The sequence below is a fragment of the Folsomia candida genome, unplaced genomic scaffold (assembly GCF_002217175.1).
Source record: "Folsomia candida strain VU population unplaced genomic scaffold, ASM221717v1 Fcan01_Sc007, whole genome shotgun sequence".
Taxonomy (NCBI): domain Eukaryota; kingdom Metazoa; phylum Arthropoda; class Collembola; order Entomobryomorpha; family Isotomidae; genus Folsomia; species Folsomia candida.
Window position 1 is genome coordinate 6,860,242 of NW_019091199.1, and position 16,704 is coordinate 6,876,945.

The 16,704-nt window shown below is 39.4% G+C and overlaps 7 protein-coding genes across 9 annotated transcripts; 3 read left to right on the plus strand and 4 right to left on the minus strand.

The window, feature by feature from the left end:
* Nucleotides 1-3,621: 3,621 nt before the first annotated feature.
* Nucleotides 3,622-4,227, minus strand: LOC110852732 (thioredoxin-2-like). Its single transcript, XM_022100843.1, has 3 exons — nucleotides 4,112-4,227; nucleotides 3,865-4,051; nucleotides 3,622-3,786 (listed from the first exon to the last, which is right to left on the minus strand). The coding sequence occupies exons 1-3, from the start codon at nucleotides 4,225-4,227 to the stop codon at nucleotides 3,622-3,624; spliced, it is 468 nt and encodes a 155-aa protein (XP_021956535.1).
* Nucleotides 4,228-5,053: 826 nt separating this feature from the next.
* Nucleotides 5,054-7,521, plus strand: LOC118436248. Its single transcript, XM_035853896.1, has 4 exons — nucleotides 5,054-5,242; nucleotides 5,308-7,060; nucleotides 7,139-7,233; nucleotides 7,307-7,521. Exons 1-2 carry the CDS (start codon nucleotides 5,120-5,122, stop codon nucleotides 6,154-6,156), a joined length of 972 nt encoding a protein of 323 aa, XP_035709789.1. The 5' UTR covers nucleotides 5,054-5,119; the 3' UTR covers nucleotides 6,157-7,060; nucleotides 7,139-7,233; nucleotides 7,307-7,521.
* A 134-nt stretch (nucleotides 7,522-7,655) lies between these two features.
* On the minus strand, nucleotides 7,656-9,322 carry LOC110852733 (SEC14-like protein 4). Its single transcript, XM_022100844.2, has 5 exons — nucleotides 8,965-9,322; nucleotides 8,707-8,908; nucleotides 8,354-8,634; nucleotides 8,108-8,289; nucleotides 7,656-8,036 (listed from the first exon to the last, which is right to left on the minus strand). Exons 1-5 carry the CDS (start codon nucleotides 9,305-9,307, stop codon nucleotides 7,767-7,769), a joined length of 1,278 nt encoding a protein of 425 aa, XP_021956536.2. The 5' UTR covers nucleotides 9,308-9,322; the 3' UTR covers nucleotides 7,656-7,766.
* A 415-nt stretch (nucleotides 9,323-9,737) lies between these two features.
* Nucleotides 9,738-13,278, minus strand: LOC110851657 (lipase 3). 3 transcript variants are annotated; one of them, XM_035853897.1, is made up of 8 exons: nucleotides 12,679-13,278; nucleotides 11,261-11,422; nucleotides 11,051-11,191; nucleotides 10,868-10,967; nucleotides 10,744-10,804; nucleotides 10,613-10,679; nucleotides 10,386-10,550; nucleotides 9,738-10,318 (listed from the first exon to the last, which is right to left on the minus strand). In XM_035853897.1, the coding sequence occupies exons 1-8, from the start codon at nucleotides 12,871-12,873 to the stop codon at nucleotides 9,935-9,937; spliced, it is 1,275 nt and encodes a 424-aa protein (XP_035709790.1). In that variant the 5' UTR covers nucleotides 12,874-13,278; the 3' UTR covers nucleotides 9,738-9,934. The 3 variants fall into 3 exon arrangements, with proteins under 3 accessions (XP_035709790.1, XP_035709791.1, XP_021955205.1); XM_035853898.1 differs by having other exon boundaries at nucleotides 10,868-10,887; nucleotides 11,051-11,165; nucleotides 11,230-11,422; nucleotides 12,679-13,277; XM_022099513.2 differs by having other exon boundaries at nucleotides 10,868-10,986; nucleotides 11,051-11,165; nucleotides 11,230-11,422; nucleotides 12,679-13,275.
* On the plus strand, nucleotides 11,429-12,872 carry LOC118436249 (A-agglutinin anchorage subunit-like). Its single transcript, XM_035853899.1, has 3 exons — nucleotides 11,429-11,843; nucleotides 11,923-12,655; nucleotides 12,738-12,872. Exons 1-2 carry the CDS (start codon nucleotides 11,789-11,791, stop codon nucleotides 12,648-12,650), a joined length of 783 nt encoding a protein of 260 aa, XP_035709792.1. The 5' UTR covers nucleotides 11,429-11,788; the 3' UTR covers nucleotides 12,651-12,655; nucleotides 12,738-12,872.
* A 1,070-nt stretch (nucleotides 13,279-14,348) lies between the features above and the next one.
* On the minus strand, nucleotides 14,349-14,859 carry LOC110851660 (histone H3). The gene has a single exon (XM_022099515.2). It carries the CDS (start codon nucleotides 14,797-14,799, stop codon nucleotides 14,389-14,391), a length of 411 nt encoding a protein of 136 aa, XP_021955207.1. The 5' UTR covers nucleotides 14,800-14,859; the 3' UTR covers nucleotides 14,349-14,388.
* A 174-nt stretch (nucleotides 14,860-15,033) lies between these two features.
* On the plus strand, nucleotides 15,034-15,535 carry LOC110851667 (histone H2A). The gene has a single exon (XM_022099524.2). The coding sequence runs from the start codon at nucleotides 15,103-15,105 to the stop codon at nucleotides 15,478-15,480; it is 378 nt and encodes a 125-aa protein (XP_021955216.1). The 5' UTR covers nucleotides 15,034-15,102; the 3' UTR covers nucleotides 15,481-15,535.
* Nucleotides 15,536-16,704: the final 1,169 nt, after the last annotated feature.

Here is a 16,704-nt window from a genome sequence, read left to right on the forward strand (position 1 = left end):
TAATGCTTCCTAAGGATGAGGAAAGGTTGAGTGGCTCCTTAATTTATATAAACAATGAAAACTTAGGGATCCCTCAACCTCAACCTCACCTTGACCTTAAGTGACCCTTAACCTCAACCTCACCTCAACTTCTCCATATAAACAATGAAAACTTAAGGTTGACCTAATCCTCAGAACTTGAGTTTTTCACTCAATTCTCAAGGTACCTCATGTACCTTCCTTAACGGCCACTTACATACAATTTTAGCGTTGTTTTTGTGGTTAAAGCAGTATTATTAGCCGAAAAATCACTTTTATGGTTTGTAAATTTTAATTATCGTCCGGAATGACAAATTCGGGTCGCAAAATGCCTCTGACCAGACTTCGAGATATGCACAATCCTCTCGAGTAGTACAATGCTGTCAAGCTAAAAACACGGTATCATATGTACACGGAAATAGCTATTTTTAACGGACCTCATCAGTCCAGACTTATCTTTCCGATAAGTCCAGAGGTGAGTACATTCCACCCATGATCGCCTCCGAACTCCGGTAGCATTTTACGCGCCGCCGATAAATCTGATTTCTAATTTTAACATTGGGACGCCGCGTCGCACCACGCTGCCAACGCAAAAAACTTGTGGTGGCGGAAGCAGGGGGACAGTCCCCCCAGAAATTGAGCAAAATCGTCGTAATAAGCCCCTCCCCTAATCCCACAATGCTAATGTCCCCATCTACACAATGGGAAATCCAACCAAATTATCGCTCAAAATTCCAGGAGCACTTTTCCGGAGATATTTTTGTATCATCCTAGCCCTGAGGGGTCGAACAACTGTTTATAAATATTCCGAAGAACCACACCCACTTTGGGTGTGGTTTTTTCCTAGTGGAGTTAGAGCCAATCGCCATATTCAAAATTGTAGTCCATGCGATTGTCGACCTACCATAAAAATTTCATCCCCAAATATCAGCCTTGGCATGTCGAAATTTCAACATTGAAATTTAGTTTAACGCCATAGGCTGTCGACATGGTCAAAAGTGCTTGAATATGTAATTTGAAGAATATGGAAGTGTTGTTTTGAATTTCAGCTCTCTAGCTTCATGTCGAAATTTCGACATGTCGACGTCGTTCCCTTGCGACATGGGTTAATTTCACTTGCGACAGACATTTAATGCCTAGCTGAAGCTAAATATCGATTTTCGCTGCTCTGCGTCATGTTGAATTTCACCCGTTTTGACCAATTTCGACATGATTATTTTCAATGTTCCCGAGCTAATATCTTGGGAAGGGGCAGATTCAAGATCTCCGTTCTTCCTGGATCACGTAGATCTCATCTGGGACTACCATTTAGAGCCTTTTCTGGAGGTTTGTATCTGCCCCATTCGTAGAACCACGCCCCTAAAGTCGGCGTTTTTTGACTGTCGCCGAGGTTCCCTGGCTCATAACTGTTTTGTTTATGGACGGATTTGGATGACATTTTTATGATAGGTCGACAATCGCATGGACTACAATTATGAATATGGCGATTGGCTTTTTTTTCCTACGATTTTAAAAACCTGTCTTAAAATCTGTCTTCTTCTCTTCTAAAATTTTCTTTTTAGTTTCAACGAGGGAGAGTAGTAATTCAGTGGTGAACGCCGCCGAACTCAAGCCGCCGCGCCGCCATACGCCGATAGAATTTTACGCGCCGCCGCCGCTGATAAAGCTAATTTCCTATTCCTTCAACATTGAGGCGCCGCGCCGAGCCGAAAAATCTCCAAACTTGGCGCCGCCCCCGCCAAGTTGGTCGGCGTTGACCTCTGTAGTAATTTTGTTTCTAACGTAGTAAACGGTGTGAGTTTTGTCCCGATGGACAAATTTTTATTGGTTGTGACACTTTCACAATCACTGTGTGACATGTTAATTGTTCTCGAAATTATTAAAAACTTGCTCAAAAATACTTTACAGTGAGCTAAAATGAAAATAAGTTCGAAACAAATTGGGAACTGTGTTATTGGGCAAAAAAAACTGAGCGGAAATAATAGCGGCTGAGTTGAGTGGAGGTCAAGGTTCTCCTCAATTGAGGAAGGGAGCGATTTTCATTATTTATATCAAATAAATCTGAGGAGCCACTCAACCTCTCCTCATCCTAAGTTGAGGATGAGTTTAGGTTGAGGTCGTCCTTTCGATTGTTAATATGACCATTAATATATCAACAAGTTGCATTAACCTTTTAAAAACGGATTCCACCAATAAGGTGGAGGGCGATTTCGATCTCTTGGCGACGGACTACACCAATAAGGTGTAGGCCAAATTTTTCGCCTTAGCGACGGACTACACCAATAAGGTGTAGGCCAACTTTTTCTCGTTGGCGACGGATTCCACCAATAAGGTGTATGGTTACAGAATTCCGTTGAGACCGGGCTACATCAATAAGGTGTAGGAAAAAATAAAAATAAAATGACCGAGAAAATTTTCTCAGTTCCATTCTTTCCTCCTTATTTGTCGTTGGTTTTTCTTCAAGCCTGAACTAATTTTTTTAGAGTTTAGAGTTGTAGTTGTAGTGGGGGGAGGAACTCGGAGGAAGTGCATCAGAGGTCACGCCGCGCCCCCGAAAAATTATCCAACATTGGCGCCGCTAATAAATTGGTCGGCGTTGACCTCTGACCTGTATCATGTTGTAAATATGATACAGTTCATATTTTTTTAAAATTATCACAACGTTCTCTTTAGCTAATATATTCGCAATAGTGTCACCACCGATCGGAACAAGTCACAGAACACTGAAGGACAAAATTATAGCTAATAACTTGTTTAAAATATAAAATGCATCCCAAAATCAGTGTCATCAAATTGATGACATGAATGATGACGATTTATTCGTTTAGTTTATTTTTGTAGTACTATCAAAATCAAATCCGATCTTTTTATCAAAATCAAATCCGATCTTTTTATCAAAATTAATATCGTGTGTTCATTTGGTTCAGTTGCAATTTCATGTTAAAAATGTATTATGTTCTAATTTTTGTTGTCGAATCAGTTCCAGGTCCCTAATAAATCATAACTACATCAGTAGAATATTCAAAATCGGTTTGCATTAATTCAGTCCCCAACTGATTTTATCACCGCCCCACAAGTCGGTCTCAATGGTATTCTGCCCCCCAGTAAATCCGCCTCCAAATGCAATAGAAACCATTTTTAATTCCGTTTTTAAATGGTATCCAGGTCAAAATTAATTAGTTTTTATAAGGTTAATACAAGTTGCATTACATAATAATAGGGTTGTTTTTAGGTCCGTCCATTCCATATACATATATGGTAATTTTTTTGTGTTATTAATCGGTAAGGACGATATTTTTACATATGCGATGACGTTTGCTAAAGGCCTACAACTGTGCAGACACATTTCAAGCAGTAATTAATAATGTGTCTGCTTTTGGTTATGGATGCATTCTTGAATCTGCAAATTTAACAAGTAAACTACGTAAACGCCATGAAATCAAGGGTTTAGGAAAGTTTCGCAAGTTTTGCACTTTCTCCTTGCACCAACTTGGTACAAGGAGAAACTCGGAGAAAGTGTTGGTACACAAACTGCTCGTATACAATTTTACTGAATACTTACACACAGCATAATTTTGTTGTGAGGAGTAAAACTACAATTTCCTATTTGACCATTTCGTCATAATGTTTCCCTATAAGTTCACGCAGCTTGTCGACATTTGCGCCCGAGATTTCATCCACTTTTTCCCCCTTGGCGAAAATTATGAAGGTCGGAGTACATGAGATGCTATACGCTGAGGCCAGCTCGTCATTGTCATCGACATTGATCTGTAAAAGTACACAACAAAAAATCTCCTCAAACTAAAATTCATCAGATTTAAAGAGCAATACAACATTAATTAATACCTTTGCAAAAATTGCTTTGTCCACAAATTCATTAGAAAACTGGTCAACTCTGGGAGACACGAGTTGGCATGGTCCACACCACAAGGCATAAAAGTCAGCGATGAGGAGTTTGTTCTGTAACTTTGATTCTTTCAGAGTGGTCTCAAATTCGGACTTTTCGCGAATCTTTTTCACCAAGGGGTTCGACCTGGCAGGACAATTAATTACTTACTAGTGGTCATTACTCGAAGTGATGATGAACACTTACCCTTCAACCGAAGCTGCGACGCCGCGGTAATAATTATTATTATCGCCCATCGTAGCAACATCACAACTGCGCTTCTTCTTTCCTCTCGAAGTACAACGGGGACACGTGTTTCCCATTGTTTGACCTGTTTTTATCGAATCCAAGGACTTGACCAGGTAGGAATTTTACAGAATTTTTGCATTGTTTATGGATTTTGTGAATCCCAGCTACATATTTTACCACGAGTACTTATCACTCTGCAAGTCGTGTTATTTTACGACACAAGCGTTACTTTAGATACAATCGCCCAAAAGAAAAGTCAGGTAATCGTCTAGAATTTTGAATCATTCCGACATTGTTGAGCATTGACGTGACCCTATTTAAAGCTTTATCATGGACAAGCGGACCAAGTCAAAGAGTAGACAGCGATCTCGGAGCAGGACTACCTCCATCGCGGGAGGTGGTGGGGGTCCAGCACCGTCCCCATCCTCCAGCGCTCACCGCATTCCGCCGCTCGTCCTCAGTTCTCGAGCTACTTCCACTGTGGCCAACGAAGTCCAGGAAATCCCTGAAGTGACACTAGTCCCGCAGCCGAAAGCCATGCTTAGCAAAACTGGTCCGAGTACTGGTGGGCTCAGCGATGGGGAAATTCTTCTCGCCCCCAATTTCAAAATGGGCGATTGCGTCCCTGGAGGACGAGGGGGACGGTGCGGCGAACCTATTTCGAGACACCCATTGCAATCCTCCTATTCCGAGGGGACACTTGGAGGTGGTGGCGAACGGGCGTCTGATCTGGGGGACAAGCTCTTCATTTATGGCGGATATCGAGACAAGTTTCTCTACTTGTACGGCTCCCAGATTTCTGTGGGGATTTCTCTCTTTAATAATGATTCGTTTGGTTACTTGACATGTATAATTAGTTTATTGGATTATTTACAGTCTGAAGCAAAACGGAAGGATTTTACCATCTTTCTCCGAACCTCTGGAATCCTCCAGCTCATCTCCAAGTTTATTCTGGGCTTGCAAGAAATGCCGTTTCGACCACCACCTGAACAAGTCGTGGAATTTATGGTCAAGTCGATGGGTTCAAAGTTTGTGATGCGAGATACCCTCAAGGAAATGAGGGCTTATCGGGACGATACTAAAAAACGGGTAATGATTTATTACTTCTTCCTTTACTCGTGAAAAAGCCTCAATTTACTAACTACTCACCTCAGATTGAACTGCTCCAAACTGAATCTGACGAACTGCGACTCCGTCTCGAGAAATATTGCACAATTTACACCCCATACGAGGCCCTCGACCCGGAAGATTTCGCCCACTTGGCATCCACTCAACCCGATCAACCACCCTTCATTAGTCCCATGGACTTTATCTTTCCACCCGAAATGAGAGCAATCTCACCCATCCTGGGACCAGGGGAGGGTGACGAAGAGGAAGAGGAGGACGGAGAACAAGACAAGTTCGAGACCATAACGGACGTCGTGGTTGAGCTGGTGGCACGAAACCGGGCAGCAGCGGCGTCCCAACAAGCGGGACAAGAACAGCTTCCAACTGAACCTCTGCCAACTCCACCCCCACAAAATAATGCGGAAGAAGTAGTAGCTAAACCGGATGGTGAACTGGAGGAGTCCGAACCTGGTGGCAAGAAACTTCAGCAGTCTCTCGACGAGGCCAGCGCCATGATTCGGAGGCAAGTGTTGATCTCGGCGCAGGAAAAGTACGGGCAAATGGCGGTGATTGAGAGGGATGATCTCGACATAGAAGGACTTCTCCAGCACTTCAAGGCACTCGGTCCAAACATGTTCGCGTCAATTAAGAGCAGCAAGATGAAGTTGACGAGTGCTAAAAGTAGGAATCTTGACGATTGTGCTAATCTTCCTCTCGTGGAAATTCCTATGACCAGTGAGGATAGAATGAGGGGTCAAATGGAAGGAATGTTACAGGCGGGAGGTGCCAGTGAGCCTAAAATGCCTCCTTTCGTCCTCACCCAAATGCGAAAGTATACACAAGGCACCACAATTTTTAGGGAACCACAAGGACAAATTATTAAATCGGGCGAATGAGCGTCAATCGTGCATTAATATGTCTGAGATAATCCTGTAAATTAGTGTAGTGTTAATTTCATCTGCCTGTCTATCCGAGTGTGTCTAATTTAAATAGCTCTATATATTAAATAATAGAATTGAGTATAATATACAATCTGTTGCATATTTATCATTCATTACCAATAAATTAGTGATGCCATATTTTCTGAAGCCAAATAGTTGAAACAAAGTCATCATTATCACGAAATTTTTACTGCGCTCGGTCAAAATTTCTAATCCACGGAAAACGATGGTTTATCTTTCTTATCAATAATTCTTATAAAGTTTTTTAAGTAATATTTAAGGAATATTATTTATTTTGACATAAATTGCGAGATTAGGAATCCGATTTGGAAAAAATGTAATAATTTAATGATGTTTATACAATTACAAGATGAGACTCTTTCTCCCATCAAAAATTATGAAAATAAAATCTAATTGCAAATAACATGACATTTTTATTATAATTATACAAAGACATAAAATACCAGTAAAAAATGGTACCGAAAGCGGTGATACAAAAAATTCTGCAATCTATTTTTTTGTTAACTTGTGATTCTGCCTCATTCTGCCTCATTCATATTTAGCAGTGTGTTTATGGTAGTAAATGTAATTTTTTTGGTGAATGTAAAATTAAATGTAAAATGCAAAATTATATGTAAGCGTTGCCAAGAAAATTAGATTCCGGATAAGAAATGGTTCAGAAAATTTTATTTCACTGTCGCACTCAGAACCCAACTCTAATCATTTTTGGTCCCAATAAAATTCACGTGAACACAACGACAACGCTTTATTGCAAATTTTGTAGGATCATGGAAGACTCGGAACCCCAAAAGTTTCGAAAGTTTGTTCGATCTATCGAATTTTTCTTTGGACTTTTCAAGTGAGTCTGACTAATTCATACCCAAATCACATTACATAAGGAAGAAGTTGACTAATTTTTGCATTTTTATTTGATTAGAGCTTGTCAATGGGGCGAGATATTCATTCGAGTCGGAATTTTCCTCCTCTTTGTAGTTCTCACCCACACGGCAATGGTTTGGATAATTTACAATTGTTAGTGACAAACCTATATGCATGAAAAATTGTACTTTTATGTGTGAATCTATAAGTATGCATTATCTTGCAGGGGTGATTCCTTGGCTCCAAAACTGGTTCATTGACAGGATGCTTGACGACGTCCAAAGACGACTCGCAGACTTTGAATGGAATGGGAAAAAACTGTCAGATTTCCAAATTTAATGGCGTCCGTGTGGGAAAAATCAACGTCTCAATCCATCACTTTTTGAAAATTATAGAAATAAAATTTTACACGATAAAAGCCATAGTCTAAATAAGCTCTGTAATCGCTCTGAATCGTAATTTGAATAAACTGAAATTAGCAAAGATTCTGGATTCATATGCAGCAATGACATTATTTTAATTTTATAATACCAATCTCACTACCTTGAAAAAAATAGCGTAATTTTGTAAATCACTTGGCTCAGCACAGAAAAATAGTTTATTTTAAATTTAGACAATTTATTCACATATAATTCCAACAGTTTATTTAATGAAAACTAAACCATTAAATTCTTCAAGTTTTTTCATTATTTTCCAAACGGGTTATCCACAGCTACTCGATACTCGACAAATTTAGCTTTAAAAGTAGAATACGAATTGTCAAAACAAATAGCAAAGTCTCCCACAGCTTCGCAAATATGGGAACCACTGCTTTCCCCCTCGACCCGCACGGGAGGGACGACTTCCTTCCGTGGTTCCAACATGGTTTCTGGAGGTTGAAATTGTACCACGGAGAAAGAAATGTCCTTCTCTTCGATACGAAAATACCATCGGATTCTATCTCCCAGTCGAGCTACCTATTTTCATATTTGTCGAAATTTCGTAAAAATACATGGTGTCCAATGTTTATATTTTTGCAAATCGATACCTTCACAGGAATGTGAACCTTATATCCGGGTGCGACACGAATATTGGTTAAATCCTCTTCTTGCATTATATCCGAACTTGATGAGGTCTTGATGGCTGACCTGCATCCAAGTATGATGGATTCCAAGGTAGGGTCACCTTCTTCCAAGCGGAGGTTGTGCAGGTCCCATGGTGTCGGACTAACTAAAGTTATTAATTAACTAATTAATTAATTAACTAGGATTTTTATAAGCAATTTACACCCTACTTTTCCCAATCTTTTCCCTCGATCCTCCATATTTCTCTGGAAGCAACCCCAAATCGACAACTTTCTCCAATTGAGGCCTCCATTTTGACGAGTTTGAGTCAAAAATTGAAATTTTGGACAGCGTTCGCTCCGTTAAAAAAGGTTTTATCAAGTTAAACAGAACTGTAAATACTTTCGGACAGTTGATGTTAAATCCAGATTTTAACGTTTCGGGATAATTGGCTTCGAATGAGCGAGCCGCGTCTAGAATTATTTCCACGACTTCTTTATTCATGATGTATCTGAATTTATGAAAATATTTTTTTAAGAATTTTTTACGAATATAAAATTCATTTTATTTTATGAATAAAAACCTTAACGAAAATCCTTCCCAATCCGACACCGCTATGAATTGGGTCACACTACTTGACGGGAACAAATCCTCGTGGATGTGCATGAGTTGCATAATCTGTTCCAAAATCTTGTCCTTATACTTGACCATGGCTTCCTTATGTCCTTTTTCTAAAGCTTGTCGAATATCCCACGATCCAAACGGGAGGAAAAGGATGGGCGACCCTGCAAATCATGCCGTGGTCAAGGTTCTTGATTATCATTTAATTTTTTTGACCCACCTTCCTTATCAAACCCGACCAGTTTGACGGAATACGTCGTCGTGAGCATGGGTGGAGCCGTCCACTGCAAAAGGGAAGGTCCAATCCCACGAAGTTTTCGCCAAGCTAAATGATTTCGCAACATTTCCTCCGCCTTCACGAGGTCATTTTCCCTCGCGCGGATCCACCTGAGCAGTTGACGTGGCGCGGAGAGTCGACGGTCACGAAGGTCATCTTCCACGTTGATGAGACGACGACGAAATATTTCAATCAGTTGCAATTCGTCGGATGTTGGGGCTGACATTTTTTTAAAAGAAAAATTATGAATTCTTGAGCTGGAAATTTCCAGTCTGTTCAGTTTCATGAAACAAAATGAACTAAAGGTGTGATACATAGAACAAGGAATTAGGTGACCAAAGGTTGACGTAAATAGTTAAATACCAATTAAATTAATAATAATACAATATGAGGATATTGGATGAGTTATGGTTCAATTAAGCATTAAAGTAGTGTTAATGTCAATGTCAACCGGAAGTGCATGATGGATTTGATGGATTCGCAGAACTATGAATTGTCACTAAACTTTCATTTTGGATAAAAATATAGAATTTTTACTGCAAAATCCTATAATTATTGAGTTTATGGGAATGAATGCACAATTTAAATGGCACTTTTAGTCGTTGAAAATTTCTAATACTTTAGCAAACCAAAACTTTTGACATTGACATATCTACTTGATAACTCCGATAGTAATACATCATCAAAATACTGTTTCATCCCTAAAATAAAGTAAATTTGCAATAATACTGATTGCTTTTTATTTTAAATTAATCCACAAATACATACATACCTACATAAAACCGAGAATAAATAAGCTCGTATAAATAAATAATTATGGCAAAAATATTAAACACATACTTTACTAATTGTTGCAAAAATTCCTAAAAAAAAGGTTCAAACTAGTATCACAGTAATTGAAATTTTCCCAATTTCAAGGGTCATGCTTCTTCATAATATCAACTGCATGAAAATACACATCCGCCGCTACCTCTCTTCCGTAGGTAAAGTCTATATGGCAAAACTGCTTATAAGGAACATTATAATACTCGTACAAATTTGGCAATTTCGACGCCAACTTTTTCGCATCTTCACGATGCGCTATGAAGTCGTAGCCCCCCACAAAAAGTGCTATCGGGACTCTGATCTCACTTAAATTATACGACGGAGGCTTAATCGCTCCGTAAAGTTGGATATTTCGAGCTCGACCGTAATCGTATTGTACAAAATTTCTGGATCCCGTAAGCTGCAGGAGGTGATTCACTTGCTTGAGACCTGATGGAGCTGGGGCGACCGAAGTGATGAGGGGAAGTTGCTCCTGAGTCGTTTTCAAAATATTTTAAGTTTTCAAAAAGTATGGATTAATTTTTGGAGTGGTGTCATACCTTTCTGATGAGATTTCCATCGTCTCCTAAAGCTAGGCGGATAAAATTGGGACAAATTCCAATTACGTCGAATTTTGGGTTGCAGAAAATAGGAAGGATCACGTTTAACAGGGAAGTGTAGAAATGCGGTAGGAGTGGAATTGTTCCGAAAATATCCATAAATGCCTATTTTAGAATGAATTGTATCATTAAATGTTCTGAATATTTGACGTGCTAAATTTTATTACACTTATCAATTTCGCTGAGAATGAAAAATAGTAGAACAATCCGTTAGCAAAGTTGGCTTGAAATACGCTGGAAAAATATAAAAGTTTTGTACATATTTGCATCAAAATTTCTCATATCTGATAAATCTCACCTGGGTCCCATTACAATTCCTGACGCGATTTTTGCATTGTATTCCGGTTTTAAAGTGAGACCTTCATTGATAGAAATGAAATTAGATTTCGGGGGAATTGTTAGGTTTTCTACGTAATAATTACCAGCAATAAAAACCGTAGTGCTGTAGGAAAACGAGATATAGTGAAGTTTCGAGTGACCAGTTTGTTTCAGGACGTAATCCACCAAAGCTGGAAAATCGTACTGACCCATTTCATGGAAACTTATTGGCAGGAAATATATCGTAAGGTTTGTATACATTTTGACATATATAACAATTATCTTACCTGAAATCCCAGAATTTGGCAGAATTTATGCTGTACAAGGAGTGACGCTTGGAGTACGTGTTGCCCCTGTGGTTTCCAAGCCACACGTCGTATCCCATGTCGAACAGGATAAATGCTGCAGAAAAATTCAATTACTTGCTTCTATTAAGATGAACAAATTGCTATATTAGTTAACAAACCGAATGAATTATTTGCTGGGGAATTGATTACCCAGTCGGCCGAAGATTGCAAATTTCCGTGCATCAGAAGCACTGGGAGCATATTTTGCGATGGGAAAATTCGTGGGATTCTGTGCATTTCGAGAATAAATCCGTCGTCCGTAATGACATTGTGGACTTCCACGGGGTAGCCATTCCCTCGTATAATGCCGACCTGGATAAGTAATTAGGGATGCTATGTAAAATTAAGTTTTCTTGCAGACTAAAAAAATTATTATTTAACAAGTTGTGAGTAAATAAATAAGTTGAATTCTCAGACGATACGGATGAAGGCATAGTATGTAAAGCAGCTTTATTGCAAGCTGTCGATGCTACCTACACACGCTTCTCATCATCATCAGGTCTAAAGAAATATGCAAGTATTCAGAGATAATGATGACAATCTGAAGAATAAGTTCCCAGGAGTCGGTCGCATTTTTATGATTGTTTAGATAACATTTTCCAGGATTTTCGACCCAATTTTCCTTGTTTGCACAATATTTTACAACTTGTACAAAGAAATACCAAAGAAATAATTACTATGAACAGTAATAATTATCCACTGCGACAAACCACACTGGCCAAATTATATATCGGTATCTAGAAGTTAAAAAAATAGCACAATTTTTTGTAATTAATTTTAAATCCAAAATCTCTACATTTCGGATTTTGCAGAATGTAATTTAAAAAATATACAGAACAGAAAACTCTGGTCCACAGTTTCACACACCAAAATGTCACAACGCGTCATTCTCCTAGCACTGGCCGTGGTCACAATTTATTTCATCTTCCCCACCGAAACACAACGCACCGTAACATCGACACGTACAGTAACACAAACATCTACAAGGACGACGACACTAACATCAACATCCACAAAGACGTCGACACAAATATCCACAAAAACGACGACACAAATATCCACAAAAACGACGACACAAACATCCACAAAGACGTCGACACAAATATCCACAAAGGCAACGACACAAACATCCACAACGACGTCGACACGTTCAATTACACAAACATCTATTTCTTCAAAAACGGTCACATCGACTGTCACGCAAAGGATGACGATAAGGTCCACTGCGACGAGTCGAATAACGGTACGAGTAACCAGCACGGTTCGGAGATGTCCTCGTGAGAACAATTTGGAATATTTGGAGGATAACGAATTTCGCTCATTCTTCTTGGCACCGTCCAAATCAGAGTGGGCCCTCGTCCAACCGACCATATTTTCACATCCACTAAGTTATCGGCAGGATGATAACTTCGAAACCTCGAAGGAAGACGAAGACCCCCTATCATACGAACGGCCACAACGAGATTTCTTGGAACCATCGTCCGAGTTTGAGACTCCAGACGATTATTATAATTTTTACCAAAATATGGACAATTTCTAAATCAGGTAAAATTATCAATAAGAATTACCGCATTGTTCGAAAATCTCTTTCCACTTGTCTTATCCTGATTTTGATACGTGATCCAAGACGGGACTTGGATCCCGGAAGGTATATATTTTGCCAACTCGAGCAAATATCCCGATGCACAGGAGAGTTTCAGAAATATCACAATTATGAAAACCCCCACCACCTTGTATTTTTTTCTTGTCCTTATTACCGTCATATTTAGTTGTGCAATTCTAAAATTTTAAGAAATGTTCACTCACAATTAACTTTTCCAGCACGTGTATCACATATCACAATGTGTAAACTAAACTAATCTGAAAATTACAATACTTCCGCATGTATGCACATAATTTAAGACACGTGAAGTTAACAATGCCACTCACACGATTGTGAGAAAAATAAATGGTCTTGAAAAAAAAACTAGATAACAACTTCATCTATGTAATTGTACCTTTTCTGTCTGCTGCTAATAATCCAATATTGTTAGTAACATGTTCATGTTAACACACACACACACTACTGAAATGTAACGCTATCTACAAATATCGCCTAAAATACAGTACGGTCGGTCTCCTTTTAGAATTAGCTCTAACTGAAATAGCAAACTTAATATACATTCAGATTCAATTATGCATAAATAACATTTATCATCACAATTTGGTCACTCATTTTAGCGAGTAAAATAGAAGTAACTAAATAAATATTGCATGTCCATCTCATTATCAACAATGGGGTCGAAGAGGTCACGAGATGATGAGTGGTCCATCCCTCGCTCGACACGTATAAGGAATATAATAAGGAAAACAGATTCACGCATCATTTATCACCTTATCGTCTAAACAATCAGTGCACGTCATTGTCGTCTCGTCCCTCTTTCAATCCCGTTTCACATTAATATCCAATTCGGTTAAAAGGGATGAGAAGAATTAAAATGCGAGTGATGATGGACTTTGTCTGCATAAAAAATGATGGAAATATGAATATTAAAGATGCCATTAAAATAATAACGAGGATAATGAGACTTGCCAAAAATGAAATGGATATGTATGTATTACAGCTGCAAATCATCATCCCTCACCACGTCTGCAATATCTCGTCAAGAAGGGCAGGTTAAGGTTGGCAACTATTTTATAATTGATCATAATTTCACAGACCTTAGCATTGAACGAGCAATGAGTGCAAGCATATGATTAATTCTGCAACATGTTTAGAAGGAATTGAAGTTGCATTGTTTTACTGATCATAAGAAAAGAAGTAATTTTTTTGCATTATGATAAAACTAACAAATACAATTTCAGTATCGGATGCAATTCATGGTAAAATTATTAATTGAAAATAATTTTACATTTCTAACATATCTTCCGTAACATAAGTCCATCCAACACATACAGCATTTAACGTTGCTTGAAATTGTCAATCTCATTCTGCCTCATTTTTTGCGTTGAGTAGATAAATATCGTACATAGTGTAATAGTGAGTGATTATACGATGCCAACCAAACCTGCAGTTTTTAGCAGGGTTCATATTTATTTATGTATGTTGAAGTATTATCTCATCTCATCAATTTTAGCGTATCGTCAATCCTGACTAGACGATTATTTTTGTAAATAATAAAACCGCACTGAAAACATGCACGAATAAACATTTAGCATTTAATGACTGCTCTTTGGAGAAATTGGTGGCCCTTAAAAGGGCCGTTGGTTTGTAGTTTTTGTAGCGTTGTTGGTTCAGTTTAGGCACGTTCTCCACGGATTCGGCGAGCGAGTTGGATGTCCTTGGGCATGATGGTGACCCGCTTGGCGTGGATGGCGCACAAGTTGGTGTCCTCAAAGAGACCAACCAAGTAGGCCTCGGACGCCTCCTGCAAAGCCATGACAGCAGAGGATTGGAATCGGAGATCCGTCTTGAAATCCTGAGCGATTTCTCGGACGAGTCGTTGGAAGGGGAGCTTGCGGATGAGAAGCTCCGTGCTCTTCTGGTAACGACGGATTTCTCGGAGGGCGACGGTTCCGGGCCTGTAACGATGGGGTTTCTTGACACCTCCGGTCGCAGGGGCGCTCTTCCTGGCAGCCTTGGTGGCGAGCTGCTTGCGGGGGGCTTTCCCTCCAGTGGATTTACGAGCCGTTTGCTTGGTACGGGCCATTGTTTGTTTGTAGATTGGTTAGAAAGTTAGAATTGTTCTCAGGAGAAAGCTGAGACAACGAGTGATGAAGATTTCCACTTTGGGCTCCTGCTTTATAGTCAAGGGCTGAGTTCTGAGCGAGAAAGAGGATTGGCTGTTGAGCGGAAGTGAAAGCCCGCTCTCTCCTCACAACTCAAGAGGTCTGCTCCGCAACTCAGCCAGTTGGTATAAATTCAAGCTCGACTCCAACAAAGACCATCACAAGCTGCTAATATCTCACTCTGAGAACATCTCTCTCCAAGTCTCAACAACCACAAACTCATCATGTCTGGCCGTGGCAAGGGAGGAAAGGTGAAGGGAAAGGCAAAGTCCCGATCCAGCCGTGCAGGACTCCAGTTCCCAGTGGGTCGTATCCACCGTCTTTTGAGGAAGGGGAATTACGCCGAGCGAGTGGGTGCGGGTGCCCCCGTCTATTTGGCTGCGGTCATGGAGTACTTGGCTGCTGAAGTCCTCGAGTTGGCTGGAAACGCTGCCCGAGACAACAAAAAGACCAGGATCATCCCCCGTCACCTCCAACTCGCCATCCGAAACGACGAGGAGTTGAACAAGCTGCTCTCTGGGGTCACCATCGCCCAGGGAGGTGTCCTTCCCAACATCCAAGCCGTCCTTCTCCCCAAGAAGACGGAAAAGAAGTCCGCCTAATCAGCTTTCACAAATCTACACGCTAGCAACCCAACGGCCCTTTTAAGGGCCACCACATTTTCCAAAGAGCTCGAACAAAATCCAGTACCGACAAATAATATGTACCAATGTACATACAAAATATGTACTTTCTTCGTTGCTCAACTTTGCTTTATCAATTATTTGCATGCGTTTATTAGTTGATGCGAAATTATTGTCACCAAAAAAAAGTGCAGATGAATGATGTAAAATAGGATGAAACGGGTCATTCATTATTTACCTCGTTCATTTTTAGAGCATTTAATTACAATTGGAATCACTGATTTCAAATTTATACGATGAACAATAATGCGCCTTCATTCATAGTTTAGTTACGATTGATTTCGAATCAGGCTTGTGCATATATTAAGGTAACCTAACCTGAATAATACTTGTTAAATGTAAAATGATGTGAAATGTGATTTATGAAATTGTTTTATGTATTTTTGTAAATTGTTGAATATGCGTGTAAGATTGCCCCGTGACGTGGTGGTGGTTGCCATGGTGACGTCAGAGTGGGATTTTGAGTGCGCGTCTTATAAGTCGTAGTAAGTAAGTAGGTAGAAGAATTCTACACAGTCGAGTTTTAGTCGTTGTCAGAGTCAGACATTTTGGATTTAGTCGTCGTGGTAGGAAATCAAGAGTAAGAATTGTTAATTCTTTGTAATTGATGTCCACGATTAATTTGTCGTTATAGTAGTCACCAATCAACTCGTGTTAGTGCAGAGCTCTGAATCGTGTTGACAAATTAGTAATTTGTGGGAAATAAAATCTAGTTTAAGTAGATAAAATAATCGTATATTCACTCAAGTCACTTTCTTCAATTCCAACGAGCAAGGCACAATTAAATATACGTAAAGACACTATACTCCGGGTAGGTGATAGCTTGGTTTTTACAATACTCGTTATGTTTTACGCAGGATTTTTAGCATTTTATAAATACATGCAGATTAGATATGTCATCCCGCAATCTCATCAAAATTGCACATAATTACATATTTGTATGTACTGACAAAATTGTGAGTAGCACACAAAAGTTGCAACGTTTATGAAATTATCTTGTAAAATTTATTAACGGAACGGATGTTGGCGTACATAAATGTAATGCAATAAATTTTTATAAGAAATAAACCAAACTTTTCAGCTTCTTTTGACTTGGAATGGGTAATCCGATCCGAGTTTAAATGGTCGGATCGGATCGGATCG

Excerpts from the sequence above, each read along its gene's own strand:
- LOC110852732 (XM_022100843.1), bottom strand. The coding sequence starts at position 4,227 with ATGGGAAACACGTGTCCCCGTTGTACTTCGAGAGGAAAGAAGAAGCGC. Across the intron at positions 4,052-4,111 it reads GTCGCAGCTTCGGTTGAAGG|GTCGAACCCCTTGGTGAAAA; the intron begins GTAAGTGTTCAT and ends TTGTCCTGCCAG. Across the intron at positions 3,787-3,864 it reads ACAAAGCAATTTTTGCAAAG|ATCAATGTCGATGACAATGA; the intron begins GTATTAATTAAT and ends GTACTTTTACAG.
- LOC118436248 (XM_035853896.1), top strand. The coding sequence starts at position 5,120 with ATGCCGTTTCGACCACCACCTGAACAAGTCGTGGAATTTATGGTCAAG. Across the intron at positions 5,243-5,307 it reads GGGACGATACTAAAAAACGG|ATTGAACTGCTCCAAACTGA; the intron begins GTAATGATTTAT and ends TACTCACCTCAG.
- LOC110852733 (XM_022100844.2), bottom strand. The coding sequence starts at position 9,307 with ATGAAACTGAACAGACTGGAAATTTCCAGCTCAAGAATTCATAATTTT. Across the intron at positions 8,909-8,964 it reads GGTCGGGTTTGATAAGGAAG|GGTCGCCCATCCTTTTCCTC; the intron begins GTGGGTCAAAAA and ends CATGATTTGCAG. Across the intron at positions 8,037-8,107 it reads AGGTTCACATTCCTGTGAAG|GTAGCTCGACTGGGAGATAG; the intron begins GTATCGATTTGC and ends ATATGAAAATAG.
- LOC118436249 (XM_035853899.1), top strand. The coding sequence starts at position 11,789 with ATGAACAGTAATAATTATCCACTGCGACAAACCACACTGGCCAAATTA. Across the intron at positions 11,844-11,922 it reads ACTGGCCAAATTATATATCG|AATGTAATTTAAAAAATATA; the intron begins GTATCTAGAAGT and ends CGGATTTTGCAG.
- LOC110851657 (XM_022099513.2), bottom strand. The coding sequence starts at position 12,873 with ATGACGGTAATAAGGACAAGAAAAAAATACAAGGTGGTGGGGGTTTTC. Across the intron at positions 10,680-10,743 it reads GGAATTGTAATGGGACCCAG|CGTATTTCAAGCCAACTTTG; the intron begins GTGAGATTTATC and ends ATATTTTTCCAG. Across the intron at positions 10,319-10,385 it reads ATGGAAATCTCATCAGAAAG|GAGCAACTTCCCCTCATCAC; the intron begins GTATGACACCAC and ends AAAACGACTCAG.
- LOC110851660 (XM_022099515.2), bottom strand. The coding sequence starts at position 14,799 with ATGGCCCGTACCAAGCAAACGGCTCGTAAATCCACTGGAGGGAAAGCC.
- LOC110851667 (XM_022099524.2), top strand. The coding sequence starts at position 15,103 with ATGTCTGGCCGTGGCAAGGGAGGAAAGGTGAAGGGAAAGGCAAAGTCC.